We start from the raw sequence: 21,180 nt of genomic DNA, 5'->3' as shown, positions 1-21,180 counted from the left end.
TTCACATTAATTTCTTTTAATGGGCCCCAAAATTTCATGAAGAAAGGGTAAGGGCAATGTACCAAATACAAACTGTTGGTGTAAAAATTTCAACTTACTAAGATGTTGGCCCAAGAAATGTATTTAGTAGGCCAAGTATGAAATTGAATGGAAATGACCTGTTGTGCCTACTAAGAAAGTTGTTGGGCCCAGTAAGAAAAAGAATAATAAAAAAGGAGATGGGATACAATATAGAGGCCTCTAACGTATTGGCCCAAGAAATTGAAACCCAATACGAATTGTAGAAATAAGAAAAGAGAAATGGTGTAGGGTAGGGTCCATTGTAAATGGATATTACTCCCATGCCACATGGCTATCCTTAAGCATCCCACTAAATTAAATGTAAGAATTGAAGGCCCGCTATATGTCAATAGAGAGATTTTATCTCTAATCACGTTAAATTAGAGTCAAGAGGTTTGATCAGCTTAGTGGGGGTCATTTAAATGGCTATAATTACACCCAAATTAATCTTGGCCGAATAAAATACTTTTATGTGTAAAGGTTGAAGACACCTCACCTTGGCATAATAGGAAGAAGATGACAAAATATTGTAAAGATGGCAATGAGAAAGATTTTTCTCAAATCATACCAAATTTGAGGGTTCACACAATTCAATTTGAGGGATTTACTCAAGTGGAACCCAATTGAATGGCAATCATAAGGTTAGCTTAGTTCCCATTTCAGTCAAGAAAAGCGGATTGGGTGGATTAATTCACTTACCATTCAAGTCAAAAGGTATCCATTTCAAATCATTGTGAAAATCCTATACTTAAGTCAATACCAATTGGAAAAGAAAAGTTATAATTATTTAATGGGATTTCCTTTTATGTGTGGGTCCAATCTCTTGCCAAGTGGCCTCTTCACATGGTTCCCCCTTATTAATTTTAAACATTGATTGTCATAATCCCGCTGAATCACTTAAAAATGTCAAGGCAAATTTAACAAAGAAAATCCTATATTTGGTGGATTGGACTAGGCATCACTCAATCTCAAGCTAATCTTGTGGGTTCCCCTCTAAATTAAATGCATTTGAAAGAAAGCCACCCTATCAACGATTGTCTTTTCTTTCATGCATTTGAATGAATTGGGCGGATTCTTCAAATGAACCCAACTCATCATAAAAGGGGAGAGAGGATGAGATGAACGGACCCCTTTAGGAAGAGGAGAGCAAGTTCTTTCACAGGAAAGAGAAGATAAAAATAATAATAATAAGAGAAAGAAAGGAGAAGACAGGAAATTTGAAAAAAGTCTAGCTCCGGTGTTGCTGCTAAAGTTTCAAGAGAAGGGACAGGCTGCACCAACATTAAGGGAAGAAGAATTATAATTTCGGCTCCTCAATCATTGAAGTTTCAAAACTGTTATAGCTCCGTGACACGTCAGCTGAAGGATTCCATCCTTTGAGTTTCTATAATCAAAAGCTTCATCAAATTACTACAACAAAAAAAAAGGAAAATGATAGTTGCGAGTTTTTTCTACAACTACAAATTGTCAAGTTTTTCGGATCGTGTCCATAACAAGCTACAAGTACAAGTTCGGGTTGTGTTCGTGAGAAGAGAATCAAAGGGTTTCCTTTGCCAAAAGAAAAAAAAAAAGAGTTTGTATCCCACTTACATTTCTGCAAAAAAAATAAATTTTTTTGAATTTGTCCGTATTTTTTTGTGCTCCAAATTTAGCACGAAATTTGTGTCGACAAATTTCTAGCACGCCCGGTGGGACATCTCTTTCTCTCATCTCTCAAGTCAACGCATGAAGTTTGTTTTTGACAAATGGTTTGGACACATGGCTCCAAAGAGAATTGTTTCAAGTGTCGTCGAAAACAAGATAAATGCCACATATAGCTCAAGCTCGTCTAGATCAAGTGCATTTTTAGCCTCCAACTACAAGAGGCCAACCACTCATCTCATGATGAGGTCCAACAATTCACAATTGGTTGCATCTCTTGCTCAATGTACAACTCTAGGAGTCCCTTCAAAAAGTCGAAACACCAAAATGAAACCTTTAAGGCTACCAATGATGAAGGACGCTAATAAGGAAGGGGTAGCCCTGAGAAAAGAATTGATCTCAACAACTCCACTTGAGCATCCAAGTGGACAAATACCCGTGTTGGATGCAGAATCTAGTACTGGCTCAAGGTCCGATTCTCATTCCAACTCCCCTAAGACTGGAGGGTTCGATTACATACAGACACACTCCTACACTTCAGTAGCACCCGTTATCATGGAAGGAGCTACTACAGTGGAAGAACAACTTGCTGAGATGGTTGCGGCCATCACTAAGTTAACAAAGACGGTGGAAGAGAAGAACTTTTAAATTGCTTCTCTCATGAATCGAATGGAACAAATGCAAACAACAGCATCCAGCCAGGGGCCTTCACACCCACCAGGGTTCACCCCGCAAGTAAACCCTCCATAAGAGGAGTTTCCATAATGTACTATAATACGAGATGCCCAACATGCTTCAGTTGCCTCCCTCTCAATACAAAAACTCCAAAACATGATAACTGGCACGATACGTGCTTAGTATAAAGGTGTCTCACAATCATCCTCAATGTATACTAATCCATATACTAAGCACATTGATCATATGCTTATCCATTAGGGTATCAACCCCCAAAGTTTTAACAATTTGATGGGAAAGGCAACCCTAGACAACATATTATGCACTTCATAGAGACATGCAACAATGATGAAACTTTCGATGATTTAATGATAAAGAATTTTGTACGGTCTCTAAAAGGAAATGCTTTTGACTAGTACACCGACCTCCCTTCAGGATCAATTAAAAAGAGAGTTCTTTGATTGCTTCTACAGTACTCAATGTACTATAAGCATGTACAAAACTCACTACCACAAAACAGAGAAAAGATGAACTAGTCATTGACTATATTGACAAGTGGAGAAATCTCTACCTTAATTGTCGAGACAAGCTCTTAGAAGCTTCGGCTATTGATACTTGTATCCAAGGCATGCGTTGGGGTTTGCATTACATTCTCAAGGGAATAAAACCCTGAACATTTGAGGAATTGTCCACCTGTGCCCATGACATGGAACTTAGCTTGGCTACCTTTGGAGAACATCACCTGAATGATTTCCAAAGGGAAAAGGAAAAGAAAGATGGTGAAAATGAGACAAAATTGTCTGAGCCGATGCAAGTCCTAGCAACCTCAATAGCCCCTCTCAAGGTTATTGGGAAGAAAAAAAGCAAGAAAGAAATGAAATCAAATATTTAACAAGAGAAAGAAAATCCAAAGCTCACTCTTAAGGAATTAGAAAGCGAAGGTGTATCCATTCCTTGACTCAGAAATCCCAGAAATGTTAGATGCCCTTTTGCCTGAAAATTTTATAGAGCTTCTTGATAGCAAACGCCCAAAAGAGGAAGGGAAAATTGATCATCCGAAATATTGTCATTACCATCAGGTAATTAGCCACCCAATTGAGAAATGTTTTGTCCTCAAAGATAAGTTAATGCAAATGTCCGAATCATGAGTAATTGAACTAGATCCAAGTGAGGACATAGCGACCACCAACATGACAATCGTTACATTTGGATCCTTTGAACCTGAAGCTCTCAAATTCCCTCATCGTCCTATCATCAATGAACTTACACCGGGGGCATTGCTAAATCAAACACAAATCCCTAATGACCCTTGTATTTCTTGCCATACACTAGAGATAGTACTAAATCAAGCACAAGCACAGGCCTTAAGTTTCAAGGAAATTCCTTCACTCCGATCCACTGCATCACTCTCAAAAGATGATTGAACAATCATTACACGTTGGGAGCGTTATGCGACACACCAATCCACTCTACCTTGTGGGCAATCAAAGCAAATTAAAAGGAATGTTCAATCACAGGGACTCTCCAAAAGCAAGAAAAGGCAAGGCAAGAACACTACTACCATCCACCACCATTGATAACTAATAAAGTTTGGAAACAAGCCCCTCGACTTCCAATTACTCCACAAGAGTACATATAAATGGGATTCTTTTCCAGATGATGTATAACTATACATACAGTCCCATGTTACACGAAAAGAAAATAATTCAAAGCTCACTCCTGGATATGAGCTTAAACTATTTATTCTCCCAAATATGAGATTAAACTATCTAATAAAAAAGGGGAGCACTCAAAGTTTGCTCCCATATACGAGTCTAAACTGTCTATTAAAAATAAACTTAGTCAATACGCTCCTGGATATGAGCTTAAACTATCTTTGCTCTTAGATACGATGCTAAACTGTCTATTAAAAAAACTCACTCAATTCACTCATAAATATGAGCCTAAACCATCTATGCTCCCAGATATGAGTTTAAACTATCGAATTAGAAAAAAGAAACAAAAAAACAAAAACTCATTCAAAATGTGCTCCTGGATATGAGCATAAACTATTTATAGGACTCCCGAGTATGAGTATAAACTACTCGACTTTCTAAACAACTCAAAGTTTGCTCCTGAATACGAGTATAAACAGTTTGCAAAACTCCAAGAGTATGAGTATAAACTATTTGTCATTTTGAAACTACTCAAAATTGCTACCAGATACAAGCATAAACTGTCTACAAGACTCTTGAGTATGAGTATAAACTATTCAACTTCCAAAATAACTCAAAATGTACTCCCAAACACGAGCCTAAACTGTCTACAAAGCCCCAAATCGCAAGTACAAATCACTTTATGAACTAAGTCATGATTTGATCCCTCTAAGGGGTACGTAAGCAACCTGAAAATGTGCAGTCACAAAATAAATTATTTGTACTACTCCTAGCTCGCACGAGTATAAACTGTGAATGGCGAAATTAATTAAAAAAAGAAAACATTTGTATCACTCCTGGCCCACATGAGTATAAACTATGAATAGCCAAATCAAATAAAAAAACATTTACTCCTAGTCCATATGAGTATAAACTGTGAACGGCAAAAAAAAAAAAAACTACTCGTGACTTGAAAGAGTATGAACTACTGATAGTACAAAAGAGAGAGAGAGAGAGAGAGAGAGAGAGAAAGGGAGAAAGTTCTCTACTCTTTTGCCTGTAAGAGTAAACTTTTTCAAATCGGTGGTTGCATTGCCAATTATAATAACAACCACCAACTTGGGGGGCATTTGTTGGTGTACAAATTTCAACTTAGTGAAGATGTTGACCCATGAAATGCATTCAGTAAGGCTGAGTATGAAATTGAATGGAAAGGACCTACTACACCTACTAAGAAAGTTGTTGGGCCCACTAAGAAAAAAAAACTAAGAAAAAGAATAATAAAAAATGAGATGGGATACAATATAGAGGCCTCTAACGTATTGGCCCAAGAAATTGAAGCCCAATACGAATTGAAGAAATAAAAAAGGAGAAATGGTTAAGCCAATACAATATAGAGGCCTCTAACTGTTCAACTTACAAAATATAAATTGAATATTGCTTTTTGGCCATTCTATACTTGTATTAAGTTGTTAGGTATAGCTAGTTCCAATATAATAGTTGAAATAGAAGAAGTCTTCTAGAAAAACAGTCCATGAACCATTCATCCAGATTTCACGCTAAAAAGCTTCAAGTTTCATCATTCAACTAACACTTTTCTACGAACCTTATCACTCCATTTGGAAGCAAACACCTTTCTGGGAAGTAGATAATTAATGGTGTACAGTTTTTTGCAAGGAAAAAAAAAGAGGAAGACTTACCGATAGACTATAGAAGATTGATCTGGAAATTGTAATAAGTATGGGGTTCTCTCAGATGTTCTCCCTAAACAAAAGATTTGGGGAAGAAATAACAGGTAAATGGCCAAAATACTTACCCAGGGGAATATGTATTTTCCAGGGGTCCCACATGCATTTGCAAAAGAACATGAGAAAGTTGGTCAATTTTCCCATTGACCAACTTTTCACCCCGAGATAGCGATAAACAAACGGGGCCTTAAATTGAAACATTAGTATGCTGTGTTAAATACCCCCCCCAAAAAAAAAAAAAGAAAGAAAGAAAGAAGCCCAATCCTAACAAGGATAAAAATGGAGTTTGGCTTCGGTTAGGGCAAAGCCCATTCGAACAGCTTTTACTGCCTTGCATCGAGAATATCTTCGCACTTATGTGTTTTATTTCATGGGGAGACATTCCCAATGCAAGGTTGTAAAAGGTTGTTGGAACGGTGTGGGCACGGGTTTGCCCTAACGGAAGCCAATATCATAAAAATGACCCTCCATCCCATCCGAGTCCAAATCTATTCCTCATAGAATGTACCTCACACCAGACTTACAGCATATCCTTTCCGCACATGGAGAACATCTCCCATATTTATAATTAATATTCATGGGGAGATATTCCTAATACAAGGTGGGATGTGACTGTAAGGTTGGTATGAGTCACGCTCTGTGAGGAGCAGATCCTAATCCATCCCATTCCCAATTTGTTCCAGGGGAATCCGAATCCCTAAATTTTTTAAATTAGGATAAATTTCTTAATGTACCCTTATGGTTTAGTTAATTGACTAACTCCACCCCTATTGTTTGACTATTGTCTTAAAGTACCCCTATTGATTGCTGTTTTGGACAATGGACTAACACCTCCCTTACCGTCAAGTCTTCGTTAGGAGCCGTTCACATGTGATATCACATGGTTGATTATTCATCATATAATACCAAAACTACCCTTCGATGGTCAAAAATGCCCTTTACGGTTCAAACTAGGGCCACAGGTTCTTCCATACCAAACAAACTTGAAGTAGTGGTTGTCAACCGATCGAATAAATTTGAAGGAGGAAGAAAGTGAAAGGGGGAAGAAAGGAGGGAGGAAGGAGGAAGGTGGAAAGAGGAAGGAAGAAAGGAAGAAGGGAAGAAGGAAGAAAGGAGGAAGGGGAGGGGGCTGAATAGGTAATGCGTGATGACCACCTCCTAGAAATGCTCCATGACCACCTCCCACCTCTCACATGCACACTCACATTTTCCAGACCACCCTTGTCTATAGTTGTTGCACACCTAGCACACCCCCTGCACGCTTAGTGCCTTTAGAACAATGTTTTAATGCCATTACAGTACAAATAGTTCACTAGTTTGAAAACAAATAATAATTAAAAGGTTCTGAACCCAATTGTCTAGATCTAAGGGATATGAAGGACGATCGGACATGGTTCAAGTGAGAACTAGTCCGATATATATCTCTAGTTCTATTGAACAAAATAAACAAACAAATACAACACATTATCTTACCTCCCCCAATAGCCATAACCACGAAATTTATTTCTTGTTTGATGAGAGATCCAACCAAATCAGTGATCCTGCATCCACGTTCTTGATCAGCAAAAGGAAAAGATCTCTAGTACACCCTCAATGCACAAGTGTGGAGTTTTTTTGTTTTTTGTTATTTTTCTTCTAGTATTTTTCTCCTCTCAAGTCTAACCTCTCTAGAGCTTTCACGTTCAAGAAAGTGATAGGGGGCCTTCTCGAATGTTCCCTTATGAATAAGCTCATTAGCTAGACTCAAGGAGAAACCATTCATTTTTCCCACCTCTTAATTAGTTCATCCTATCAATGAATTTCCTAATTTAGTTTAAAAAAAAATCTCTCCAAAACCCATCACATCTCCTAAATCTTCTCCACCATTCAATTAAATTTGAAATTAAAAATCAAGTTTAAACACACCCCTACAATTATGGGATGATTGTTGGAGGTTTCCAACTCATTCCCAACAAGCTAACATTGAGATCTTTAAAATAATAATGACCTAGATTATGGCCACTATTGAGGGCCATAATCTGAGTCATTCTTACAATCTCCCACTTGGCCCCAATAGTGGACATGGAACAAGATATAAATTTGATCAGAGCTACAGATTTGGATTATGGTTATATCACTTAGGTAATTGCTAAGTATGACATAGATCATGGCGGTCCCCATACAAGTTAGGCTTCCTTCCATGTATCATGATATCATACATCACAACCCTCAATGTTAAATATTCATAATGTCTCATCCCTTATACATGTGTCCGTAACAAAATTGTGCACAATTGATAGATTCAAGATATAAGGAGATAGAGAAAATTAAATTGAACAAAGACACGTGTCATTATATTAGATTACATTAAGAATTGAACTGACTACTCCCATGTTTTTTACATGGTTCAGAAATGCTTTTGGGGACAATCCCTTAGTCATGGGGTCAGTAATCATTCTATCAATTCTAATATGTTCAATAACAATCTTCTGCTCTTGAATTGTATCTCTCACAACCAAGTACTTTAAATCTATGTACTTGCTTTGACTGTTACTTTTATTGTTCTTTGAGAAAAACACAATTGCAACATTGTCCCCTCTTCTATATGTGAGAACAAATTCTTTTGTTCCCTATATATATCTAAACACCTTCTTAGCAGCCTTCCAAATAGTGTTTCCTTTCTGGGTTGCTTTGGAACCTACCCAACACTCCCACTGCAAATGCAATGTCTGGTCTTGTGCAGACTTGTGCATACATCAGACTTCCTATAGTTGATGCATAGGGAACTTTGTTCATGTCCTCATTTTCATATTCTGTTTTAGGACTACTCTCGATGCTAAGCTTATCCCCTTTATTAATTGGCATTATACTTGGTGCACAGTGTTCCATACCAAACCTTTCCAAGACCCTTTGAATATATGCCATTTGGGATAAACCGAACACTTTATAGGTTCTATCTCATTGGATCTCAATTCCTAGAACATAGGATGCTTCTCCCATGTCTATGTCAAATTTCTATGTAAGAAATTCCTTAATTCTCTGCTGGCAATTAGAATGACATGAACATACAAAAATAGCAAGACAAAATTGCACCCACTAACCTTGAGGTATATACATTCATCCACAATATTCTCCTTATAACCAAATGAGGTAATTACACTATGAAACTTGTAATACCATTGGCAGAATGCTTGTTTCAAGCCATATATAGACTTATTTAACCTGCATACCAAGTGTTTTCTACCCTCTACGATGAATCCTTCTGGTTGCGCTATGTAGATTTCTTCCACAAGCTCCCTATTCAGGAATGCAGTCTTAACAACCATCTGCTGCAACTCTATATCATAATTAGCCACCAATGCCATTATGGCTCTAAATGAATCTTTTGTTAGAGATAGGTGAGAAAGTCTCATTATAGTCTACTCCCTTTTGAGTATTGTATCATTTTGCTACCAATCTGGCCTTATACCTCTCAACTTCATTAGTTGTTCCCTTTGTTTTGAATACTCATTTGCATGGAACAATTTTGACACCCACTAGTTGCGGCACAAGATCCCAAACACCATTGGTAGCTATAGAGTCAATCTCACTCTTCATGGCATCTAACCAAAAGGCAGAGTTAGGACTATCCATGGCATCTTTGAATGTTAGTGAATCTTCTAAGAAACCTACACCAAAATCTGTTTCCTTTTCTCGGATGTAAATGTATCTAAAGATGTGGTGCTTCGTCTAATCCTAGTAGATCTCCTTGGCACAAATGGGACCTCCAGCACTTCATCCCGATTTTCAAGATCAAGTTGTTTAGGGACAATGATAGGTGATTCAACCACAACAGGTTGTTTTATTGTATGTTGTTGTTCTTTTTGTACTTCAGTAGAGTTTGTAGGCAAAACAGTACAAGAGTGCCTAACCATTGGATTGAGACTTCTTTGAGTTCAACGTTTCTTGGAGTTCCACATGTCCTTAGCCAATTTATGGCCCTTGCCTTTTATAACAGGACCCTACTTATTCTTAACACCTTTTTCTACAAGATTGACGGTTTCCCATCTTTCCTATTTCAACATTTCTTCTTCTTGAACACACATTGTGAGGAGTTTGTTAAAACTCCATGTTTCCTTTTGTGTGCTATATGACACTTTGAATGGCCCATACTCGATTGGAAGAGAGTTCATGATGAAAGTGATAAAAAAAGAGTCTGCGATTGTTACTCCTAGGTTGTTTAATTTGTCGCTTATGTCCTTCATCTCAAGGATGTGTTCCCTTATTGATTTGGACTAGTTGAACTTCATGTTCACCAACTTATTCAAGAAAGTTTGTCATAATATTTTCTTAGATGCCATAAACTGTTCTTCTATAGCCACAAGGTATTGGGAAATTGTTTCTTTGTCATGAATAACACCTCTTATACTTCTACTTATGCAGGCTTTCATGATCATCTTTCAGATACGGTTGGACTTTTCCCAGTTTGTTAGGAGAGTCACTTCAGTAGGAGATGACTCATCAATAACAATGGGCTTATCTTTTACTCGCAATGCGAGGTCTAGGTCTCTCTAACTTAGATTTATGAGAAGAGTCTCCTTCCATTATGGGAAATTGTCTCCCTCTAAAAGGGGAATGGAGTTCAAATCAATAGGAACTGTAACATATTAGAAGTCACGATCAGGATTACAAATGTCACCAACAAAACGCAATTAGGTTTTACCTTTGGGCATTCAACCAATTGCAAAAGAAAAAGAATGTTGTTTGGATGTGATTATGTGAATTGTCCCATACCTTTGGGCATATGGAATTATTCATATCCAAACAATTTGCTATGACATAATGAGGCATTCCACAATTAGATCAAGTTTGTTTGCCTTTGGACCCACACAAACAATATCTAATTGTTAAACACCTTTAATTGGCATGCTTGTCATAGTAGTCAATCACCTAGGTTGCTTTGACTACACCTAGGTTAGAAGAAATCTGCATGTCTTGTACCCACCCTATTAGGTTGATTAGAACTTGGCCTTTATTATTATTATTATTATTATTACAACACCAGTGCATGTTACAACAATAGTGATAAATGCCCAATTTTAATCAAGGCCCACTAAGTTTCCATGCGTCAAATCCAACAACCACGACCACAAGGGCTCAAAACAATAACATCAACTAATTTGTTGGATTGATACAAATTCAGTCAAGATAACAATTTCAACAGGCCCAAAACAAATTATATAAACTAATAGTGATCATAAAACCAACTTAAAAGGTGGCTGCACCCACAGCATGTGTAAAAGCCTATAGTGTTTTTCCCCAATACTAATTTCAGCATAGTGCATTTGAATGCACAAACCAGAGCTGTATTCGTTAAAATAATGAGTTGCAGATCTGGTTGGTCAACTCAGACCATATCAAAGATCTATTACAAGTCCCATGAGCCCTAATATGACATTCTAGGTTCTGCCAATCACCATCAGCCCACATGGGCTATTGGTTGAACCCCATTTTTTTATGTTGAAATCACTATGGAAAAATACTAAGACACCCTACACATGTTCAGATATGGTAAATGATCAGGGATAGTCACAAGCAACAATTTACAAAAGGAATTCAATTGAAATATAACTATGTTAATGGTGGATTTAACTAGCCCATACTCATGGCTTGTTACATCAATAATGCCTCAAAATACGGCATTTGAATTTAAAAAGAGCAAATACAGGGATGATAATTACAAAAAAAGAAAAAATCTCAATATTACCAAAACCCATTAACATAGGGTCTATTCAATAACATATTTAAAGGAAATAATAACACAAAAGGTTTAAATACCAGTGACAAAAGTGAATCCTTATGTAGCCATGATAACTAGGTTACATACCAACAGTAGGAGATCAAAAACGAGCTATGGTCTGGTAGGACCGGCTCTGATACCACTTGAAAACAAATAATAATTAAAACGAGCTATGGTCTGCCACTAGTCCGAGTTGCAGTGGCGGCGGCTGTTGTGCATCATCGGAATAGTAGCAGCGGTGGATGTGAATCAGATTCCTGGCGTTCTTCGGCTTGGGCTTGGACTTGAGCGGCGATGAGAGCAAAGAAAAAGAAAAAGAAAAAGAGGAAGAAGGATGGAGAAAGGAAGTTACTACCGCCACTGGTTCGAGTTGCAGCGGTGGCGGCGGCAGTTGCGCATCCTCGGAACAGTAGCGGTCATGGTGGAAAAAGAGAGTTTGGCGACAAGAACAAGACGGAGGCGATTTTGGGACTAGCAGAGATTGGGAGGTCTTTGGATAAAATTTTGTTGGATTTGGCTTCCGTTGGTTCGAGTTGCAGCAGCTGCGGTGGTTACGCATCCTTGGAACAGTAGCGGCGATGGATGTGAATCAAATTTCCAGTGTTCTTCGGCTTGGGCTTGGATTTGGACTTGAGTGGCGATGAAAGTGAAGAAGGGAGTTGCAGTAGTAACCCACGCAGTCGATGGGGTTCGTTCTCCACTCAAATTCAGACCGAGTTCTCCACTTAGTCAAGATGCTATTACAGTGATGAACAAAAACATAATTTCCAATTTGGAATAGCCAAACCAGAAGAGGTTACTTTAGGAAATTTACCCTTAGCTCTTAAAAAATAAATTTCCTTCAAGTAAAGGAAATTTTTTAAAATATAAAAAATATTATATAATATATATTTAATATATACAATGGGGATTAGGGCGGACCTGATAGTTCACTCCTTGTCCCTGTACCGGTCGGGTATCACTGTTAATCCCATCCCCGCCCCCGTCTCCGCAAAGGCAACCTCCGGCTCCGCACCCGACCCCATCGGGTATCACTTTGAGCAGAACTCATTCTGCTTGTGCGAGCTGTTTGATGTCGTGCCCCTTGCCTGCGAGGCTTTGGTTATTGCATCGACAACTTGCTTCTTCTCCTTTCAGCTCCTCGATATAACGATTCTTGTTAATGGCTTGTCACATTGTTGCTTTTCCCGCCTATCTCCGATACATCGTTTCTTTCCTCTTTCTTCCAACGTTAGATTTTCTCTGCTACGGCACTGCTATAACCTGACAGACCATCATCGTAACCTCAGTAAAACTATATTCTCTCCTGTTTTACATTCATGTACAGACCTAAAAACACTCAAACAGGTCCACGCTCTTATACTGTGCACTGGGTTTCAACCCATTTCTTCTGCGCCCAAACTAATTACCCTGTATACCCAGTTCGAAGATATCAAAAGTGCCGTCTCTGTTTTTAGGTCCTTGCCGGAAGCCAATACGTTCACGTGGAATTCCATCATTAAAGCTCATGTTGATTTTGGTTTGTTCAACGATGCTCTTTTCCTTTACCGAGAGATGCGAGAACTGGGTGTTTCACATGATAATTTTACGTTTCCTGTTATTCATAGAGCCATTTCGTCGCTCGGGGGTCTTCTTGATTATGGAAAAATGGTTCATAAACTCGCAATTCAGATGGGATTTGACTTGGATATATATTTCTGCAATACAGTGATTGAGATGTACAGTAGATGTGGCTCCGTTTGCTCCGCCCGTCGGGTGTTTGATGAGATGTCTCACAGAGATTTGGTTTCTTGGACATCGATGATATGTGGTTATGTTTGGTCTAGAGACATTGTTATTTGTTTTCAATTATTCCGTGAGATGCAGATGAGAGAGTTGGAACCGAATTCGGTGACGCTGATGATTATGTTGCAAGCATGTTCTCTTTCTGAGAATGCAGCTAAAGGGAGGGAACTTCATGCTTATGTGATCAGAAAAGGGTTAGAGAGTAAAGGATCTCTGCAGAACTCGATCTTGACAACGTATGCTAAGATGGGAAATATTAAAAATGCAGAAAACCTTTTTTGCATGACCAACAAGAGGGATATTATTTCGTGGAATATCATGATTTCTGGTTATTCCAAGAAAGGAGATGTTACAAAAGTGGCCGAGATCTTTTCGAAAATGCAGATTGAAGTGAACCCTAGCCTTGAAACATTATCCTTGGTCATCTCAGCCTTTGCCAAGTGTGGGAATCTTCTTCAAGGTGAAATGATATGTGGTTATGCAGTCAAAACTGGACTCTGTGACATAGTTCTGCAGACCGCTATAGTGGATCTTTATGCGAAGTGTGGGAAGTTGGATATATCAGCTCAATTATTCAAAGAAACTTCTCAGAAAAATAGAATCACTTGGAGTGTTATGATGTCGGGTTTTGTTCAGAATGGGTATTTTAAAGAAGCAATCGAGTTATCTCAGCAAATGCAAATTGTGGGTCTGAACCTTGAGCCTGACATCCTAAGAAACCTTGTCCTTGTATATACTCATCTGGGTGCTCTCCAATTGGGTAAAGGAGTCCATGGCTACATGGTAAGGAATATGTATTATATCTCTAGAGAAGATAGTGCTCCCATGAAAACCTCCATCCTTAACATGTATGCAAAATGTGGTAGCATAGTTTGGGCAAGAAGGTGTTTTGATCAAATGGTTGTCAAGGATGTTGTAGCATGGAGTTCAATGATCGAGGCCTATGGCACCCATGGGCTTGGTTTTGAGGCTTTGAAACTCTTTGATCAAATGGAGAGGGAAGGGGTCAAACCAAACAGTGTCACCTTCTTAAGCTTACTCTCTGCGTGTAGCCACTCTGGCCTCGTGAGTGAAGGTTGTAGAGTTTTTGGCTATATGAGGCAGAGATACAACATTGAACCTGATGTATACCACTACACCTGCATGGTGGATCTACTTGGTCGATCAGGAAAACTCCAGGAAGCCCTGGGTATAATTGTGAACATGGTGGTGAAGCCTGATAGTCGGATCTGGGGTGCTCTTCTTGCTGCATCTAGGGTTTATTCAGATGACAAAATTGGGGCATATGTAGCACAACGAATCCTGGAGTTGGAACCTGATAATGCTGGTTATCATACTTTACTGAGCAATGTCCATGCCAGTGTTCAGAGGTGGACTGAAGTGGAAACTATTCGAAGGGCCATGACTGAGAAATATTTGAAAAAGAAACCCGGTTGGAGCTGTATAGAACCAGGAGACCTTCATGGGTTTGTTGCAAATGATGGATCATGCCTTAGAGTGGTAGAAATGTAAGAGTGACTAGGATGTTTTCACAAATCATGACTAATGTAGAGAACTCATTATGTCACATGTTTGATTTAGTTAATTAAAGAATATCATCTTTCTTTTACTCCCTTAAGGAGCTGTAGGTATTGCTTTTTGTGGGGATCAAGGCTTAAAATGTACTGTGTTGCTGGAAATATTGGTCATCCGAATATAGGAAACATGGTGGAAATGTTGGAAATATCATATGCAAATATTGTAAAATTATAAACATGGTGGAAACATTGTGAAATATGCAAAAGTATAATGCTATTTTATGCCATGATAAAAGATGCATAGGTGGAGTATAGACACTTTTAGATTATTTCTTCTTCCAAATTATCAAAATTGTATGGTAGTGAGTTCAAGCAAAACTCAAACTCATAAAAAGTGCAAATGGTTGAAATAAATCAACCAAATGATTTATTATACAATAAAAATTAAGATTTGATTGAAAGTTTTAACTTCATATTTGAAAAGAATTTCAAGCAAGCGCAAAGTGGTTATTATGTCCTTTAGGGGGGCAATAAAACTACCACTCCACATATATAAAATATTGTCATCAACTTATGTTATAATCAGTGATTTAAAAGGCGCGCCTAGGCACATAGGTGAGGTACATTTTAGGGTATGCGCCTCACCCAGGTCCTAGGTGCACCCCTTTCAAAAGGCGCACGCCTGGTGTGCCTAGGTATGTGCCTGATGCGCCTTGTACCTCAGCCCAGGCATGCGCTTTTTGCCTTTTTTTCGAGGCGTGGTACAAAGGCAAATCATAGAATCAAGAATGCAATATGTTTTACATCACATTAGCTACTTGTAGCAAGGCAATTAAGGAAAAAAAGAGATCGTGGGTTTTACAAGCTTGAAAATGCTTTATATGTTTGCTTTTATTTTTAAATTTTCATTTGAATACACTTTACATGTTATGTTTATGTATTTTAATTTTAGATAATTGGTTTTTTAAAACATTTATTTTAAAATTTATATTTATATTTTTTTATTAACATTATGTTTAATATATTTTAAATTTTTTAATTTTTTTGGCTTTTTTTTTTGAATTTTCTGACTTTTTTTGTACTTTTGCGCCTTTCTTAAAAAGGCGCACGCCTCGCCTTGCACCTTGTGCCTTAGGTGCAAATTTGCCTTTGCACCTTTTTAAAACACTAGTTATAATACTCTCTTGTACTTCACATAGCACCAGTGGCTTTCATTGGAGAATATGTCGATTCCAGTAATGTTTCATGTACCCATGGAAATGGAATTATGTCGTTGAAATATTAGGAAATTTATGGACATTCTAAACCATGGTGGGGATTCCTCTTTCATAATACAATACCCTTTTCAGAAAAGGAAAAGAAAAGAATCTATCCTTACCGCCTCGGCTAGGCAGATTGTGGATGAGAGACACTTGTCCAACTGCTTAATTGGTATGTTCTATTTTAGTGTTTGGTCATGTTAATCTCACCCTTGCCTAAATTCATATTAGAAAATTTACGAGCATTTTAAACCATGGCAGGGATTCCCCTTTCAATACAATACTGTTTCCAAAAAAGGCAAAAAAAATCTTTCCTTACTGCCTAGGCTAGGTAGATTGTAGATGAAAGACACCCAACTGGTTAATTGATTTGTTCTTTTTTTAGTGTTTGATCATGTTAATCTCACCCTTTCCTAAATTCATAGCAGGAAATATACGGACATTTTAAACCATGGTGGGGATTCCCCTTTCATAATACAATACTGTTTCCAAAAAAGGAAAAAAATCTCTCCTTACTGCCTAGGCTAGGTGGATTGTAGATGAGAAACACCCAACTGCTTAATTGATCTGTTCTTTTTTTTAGTGTTTGGTCCTGTTAATCTCATCCTTGACTAAATTAGTATCATAGGGGAATCTCAGTTAAGGATTGGAATCAACTAATGTTATGCTCTCTCACATGAGAAAATCTACTTATTTTAAAACAACTTCTAGAGAACTACAAATATGCTCTTCTTGGAACAGTTACAATGAGTTCCCTGAACTAAAAGGAAGTTTCCAAAACTATCTTTATCAATCATAGGGAATAAAAAAAAGTCAGTTAAGCATTCCAACATTCCCCTCAAACTATCTTGCCTAGTGACAATAAACTTGACTGATTATCGGCACCAACAGACAACAGTACAAATTACAAACAGAGATATCTTTCTCATTATCCACAACAATTGGATCTAGTCATTTAGATTCTCCTAAATAGGTTCAAAAGCTATTATTCAAATCCAAATCCATAGTGTGGAACTCTGAAATATCTAAATCCACAGTGTGAAACTTTGAAATATCTAGAGGATGTATGGGAATGTGTATGTATTTCTGACATACAATATCTGTTGCCCGCTTATAGTTCTAGTTTTTAGGCCATGTAATTGATATAGCACTCTTATATAGCTTATCTCTCTTTGGATTTATCATTGGGGGTTACCATGATGTATTTGTCACTTTCTTAGGGAGATTACTCAAGGGCACTAAATTGGTGATGAGAGTGCTTTTCAAAATTGAGAAATAAAGGTTCTGTTGACTCAATTTGTTGATTTTCTAGAGGATGCAAAGGAGCTTATGTATTGAATCATTTTGAAATTTTGTAGCTACTAATATTGGAATTAGCAAGACATGAACGGAACTGAACTGGAATGTTATTTGGCTTTAAATAGTAACTCCTTTGAGCTAGTGACGAACGAGAGAAATGAATGCCTGGTAAATAAAAGAAGAAAATGATTTGAATTACAGTATGGTTATTTTTATTTTCTACTTCCTCAGTGTCACTATTGGTTAATAAATCTTTTTGCCTATTACATTCAACTACAATTATGCTTTGTCTGTTTAACTTATGTTAATATGCTTATGGTGACAAGATCTTGTTGTCTTTTATAATTAGATTCTTGAATTGTTTCTTTATTTCTGTGCATTTGAAATAGTATCTGATGTATGTTGAAACTTACAACTCGTTATGCAAAATGGATTTCCAGCTAATGCATCTTATTCTAATGGTAGTTGGCTTGTTATACAGAAAGCCACAATACAGATACCATGCATTAACTGAAAGAGCCTTACCTATTATTTTCTTTCTTATGTGTTGTTCTGTATCATATAATGCTGTTCTTTCTTTTCAGCACAACAATTATAAAAGTTTTGGGCATTTTATCTTTCTATTTATGTTCTTGACCGTTTCATCAATTGGCCTTTTCTGTTCCATTCCGCATTTCAGGCTGAATTGATTGACCCTGCAGTTAAGGGAACTCTTAATGTTCTTCACTCCTGTGCGAATACTCCTTCTAGAAGAGTGGTCATAACTTCCTCCATTGCTGCAGTTGCATACAATTGGAGATCTCGGACTCCTAATGTGGCAGTTGATGAGACTTGGTTTTCTGATCCAGAGTTTTGTAGGGAAACAAAGGTTCAGATATTTTCCCTTCTTTCTTATGATATAGTCATCGTTTTGTTGTTTTGACAATTCTTTCTGAAGTGATTTTTGTAAATTTTAGTTTCAAATAGTTTTTATTTATATTGTTGTGATTATTTTTTAGTAACTTGTACTATTGTTCTTCTTTTTTTTAATTTTTATCTAGTGCTATGATCAGTTGTAATGAAAGGATACAATCAAGACCACCATTGGTGATACATTGTGAATACATTTATGCTCATCCTGAGAGTCAAGAAATAATCAAAGATATTTGACCAAACACTTGTCTCCATCAGGAGACAGAAAATAACAAAAGATGCCACTTCAGGCAAAAAAAGAATCAAAACGTGCTTCTTAAAAATTGCATTATATCTGAGTGGAGCATCTTTTTTTTTTTATTGATAACCAAACTAACTAAACCAGGTTCCAAAAATATGAGTTCCTGAAGCACAATGAAGCATTTTTGTGTTGGTTCATATCAACTATTCCTTGTGCATTGTTATTCTATGCAAGGAACATAACTAATGATCAAACCCCTACTTATTCAAATACGTTTTGGTTGCTGTCACGTTCTTTCATACAGCCAACTGTTTGACAGACTAGAAAGTGAGAATGCTTCATGCATCTCTTAACATTCAGTATGTAGGGCTGGGATTTGTGCCCACGAAATCCCTCCTAAGGTTTATTTGAAGTTAAAGCTCTGGTACAACACTGTCTACAACAGATTTGGATTTTCAAATTACCATGCTTAATAAGTGGTGATCTTTATTTCTCTTATTCTTGTTTCAGAAACCAGCCCATTAAATAGGCTTCTTAATTAGCAATGGAACTTTATTTATATGTATGAATAAACAAGCATTATGCGACCAACATATCTCTAAGAAACATCAAACCATATGCTGCATAAACGATGTGAAATTGTTCTAGGATGTGGTCAACAATGGATAGTGGGTGTACAAGTTCGAGGACTAAATACATGCTAAGTACTTTGATCAGTTTATAACAAAAAAAAAGAGACATATGTTGTGCTTGTATGATTTTCAGTGGAAATTAGTCATTTTATTTTGTACTTTTTTTAGGTAATGCACTTTGTGGTAGTTGAATACAAATTATTTCCATCAGGACTTCGACTAGCTGCAATGAAATCAGCAAAGTGATGTTTCTGTTATTTTAAATCCACAAATTTCACTGGTCTGTTGATTTCCAGAGTTTCATGTTCCATCTTTATTTGTTGATGGTGTGCCATGTGGATTGAGATTCACCACACCCATAATAGCCCATAAGCTAATTCAGTATACATAATACATTTCACTTGCAGCAGAGATGGTATGTACTTTCAAAAACCTTAGCTGAGGATATTCCTTGGGACTTTGCAAAGAACATGGAATTGACATTGTTACAGTAAATCTAGCAATGGTGATTGGTCCTCTTTTACAGCCAACTCTTAATACAAGCACTGCCGCAGTTCTGAACTTAATAAATGGTATGCTTTTATTGTCAAGTTTAGCATGTTTGGTTTATCCTGTTATCATTTTTGTGCTAGTAGATTTGGTTGGGCCTCTCCAGTAAATAGAGAAAGCTCTCCAGAAATAGTAGATGGATATTCTGTTATCTGAATATCATTACCTTGACTATTTCAAGAAGCCAATGTGATTGATTCAATAACCACACAGGAAACAATTGTAAAATGGCAGCCTGGCAGGGACCATTTTCTTTGCTAAAATGTGTTTATTAAATTACTAGTATGTAGATGGATGTGAGTGAACTCTTGATAGAAAAATACTGAATACACATTTCCAAGCATTAGAGTATATTTAGTCCTAGAGGCCATTGCTTAGTACAGGTATAATCTTGGGATGACAAGTGTAAGAACAGAGGTAGTTCTAGTCATAGATCATCCACTTTGTGCAAAAAAAGGCAAAGGTCCTGAACAGAGTTAAATTCCCTTATCATTTAAATATCTTTCACTTTTCTATGAGAAAAATTTCCATTACTGATCAACAAGAGAGTAAAGGGAAATAATGAAACTCCCTCCAAAACAATGTCACATGTCGATGTTGGAATGGTAACTTGTAGAATGCAGAATCAGATTTATGTAACAATTTTCACAAATGTCCTTGCAAATCATAGGGAAAAGGATACTTAAGCTATGTTTGGTTTGAAGGAAAAGGTAGGGAAAAGAAGGGAAAGACAGGGAAATCAATACAATGGTTGTAAAGGTTTCCCTACCTTTCTCTACAATTTCCTTCAAACCAAACATAGCCGTAGAGTATAATAATTCTTTCATTTTCTGATGAAATGTTACCCCAATGATTAGTTTGTACGATGCAGGGGCTGAAACATTCCCAAATGCAAGTTATGGATGGGTTCATGTTAAAGATGTTGCTAATGCACATACAAAGGCATTTGAGATTCCATCAGCAAATGGGAGATACTGTTTAGTCGAAAGAGTTGAACACTATTCAGAGGTCGTGAAGATTTTGCGCAAACTGTAACCTACTCTCAATCTTCCTGACAAGTAAGCATTCATTAATATAATTGGGAGTGGGAATGACAAGGAATGATGCTAAAAGGGAGATAATTAGGAGATTCAGGCAAGTGATCCTTCTTTTTTCTGGATGGGGTATTGATAATCTAATTATACAATCGGGGGTTTCCATGACACTCAAATATGCGCTACTTTCCAACTACATTTTCTCGTATCTTAAAGGCATGCCTATTCTTTTTACCATGGATTCCATGGAACCGAAACAATAGTTCTCAATGGTTAAAGTGAAATGTCCACCTTCATTCATCCACTCTTCAGCTAAGAGCCTGAGACTACAGTTGTTGTCATTGCTGCTGCTGATGCTATGGATATTAATGCTATTTAAGTAATTAGTGTCATTATTCTTAGAATAAAGATAGGGTCCATTACTGGTGTAATGGTA

The 21,180-nt window shown here is 37.2% G+C and overlaps 1 protein-coding gene and 1 long non-coding RNA gene across 2 annotated transcripts; one reads left to right on the top strand and one right to left on the bottom strand.

The window, feature by feature from the left end:
* Window positions 1-11,318: 11,318 nt before the first annotated feature.
* Window positions 11,319-12,569, bottom strand: LOC148844888 (uncharacterized). The gene is made up of 2 exons (XR_016102204.1): window positions 12,438-12,569; window positions 11,319-12,253 (listed from the first exon to the last, which is right to left on the bottom strand). It is a non-coding gene; the product is annotated as an uncharacterized LOC148844888 (long non-coding RNA).
* LOC148844887 (pentatricopeptide repeat-containing protein At5g27110-like) lies at window positions 12,291-20,848 on the top strand. Its single transcript, XM_088954804.1, has 4 exons — window positions 12,291-14,809; window positions 18,056-18,244; window positions 19,572-19,733; window positions 20,582-20,848. The coding sequence occupies exons 1-2, from the start codon at window positions 12,420-12,422 to the stop codon at window positions 18,063-18,065; spliced, it is 2,400 nt and encodes a 799-aa protein (XP_088810930.1). The 5' UTR covers window positions 12,291-12,419; the 3' UTR covers window positions 18,066-18,244; window positions 19,572-19,733; window positions 20,582-20,848.
* Window positions 20,849-21,180: the final 332 nt, after the last annotated feature.

Source organism: Nelumbo lutea, chromosome 7 (genome assembly GCF_056320005.1).
Source record: "Nelumbo lutea isolate HS-2025 chromosome 7, American lotus-T2T, whole genome shotgun sequence".
NCBI classification, from domain to species: domain Eukaryota; kingdom Viridiplantae; phylum Streptophyta; class Magnoliopsida; order Proteales; family Nelumbonaceae; genus Nelumbo; species Nelumbo lutea.
This window is presented reverse-complemented; position numbering and strand designations above follow the sequence as displayed.

What these genes read in the sequence shown, in the direction of transcription:
- LOC148844887 (XM_088954804.1), top strand. Translation starts at nt 12,420, where the DNA reads ATGGGGATTAGGGCGGACCTGATAGTTCACTCCTTGTCCCTGTACCGG.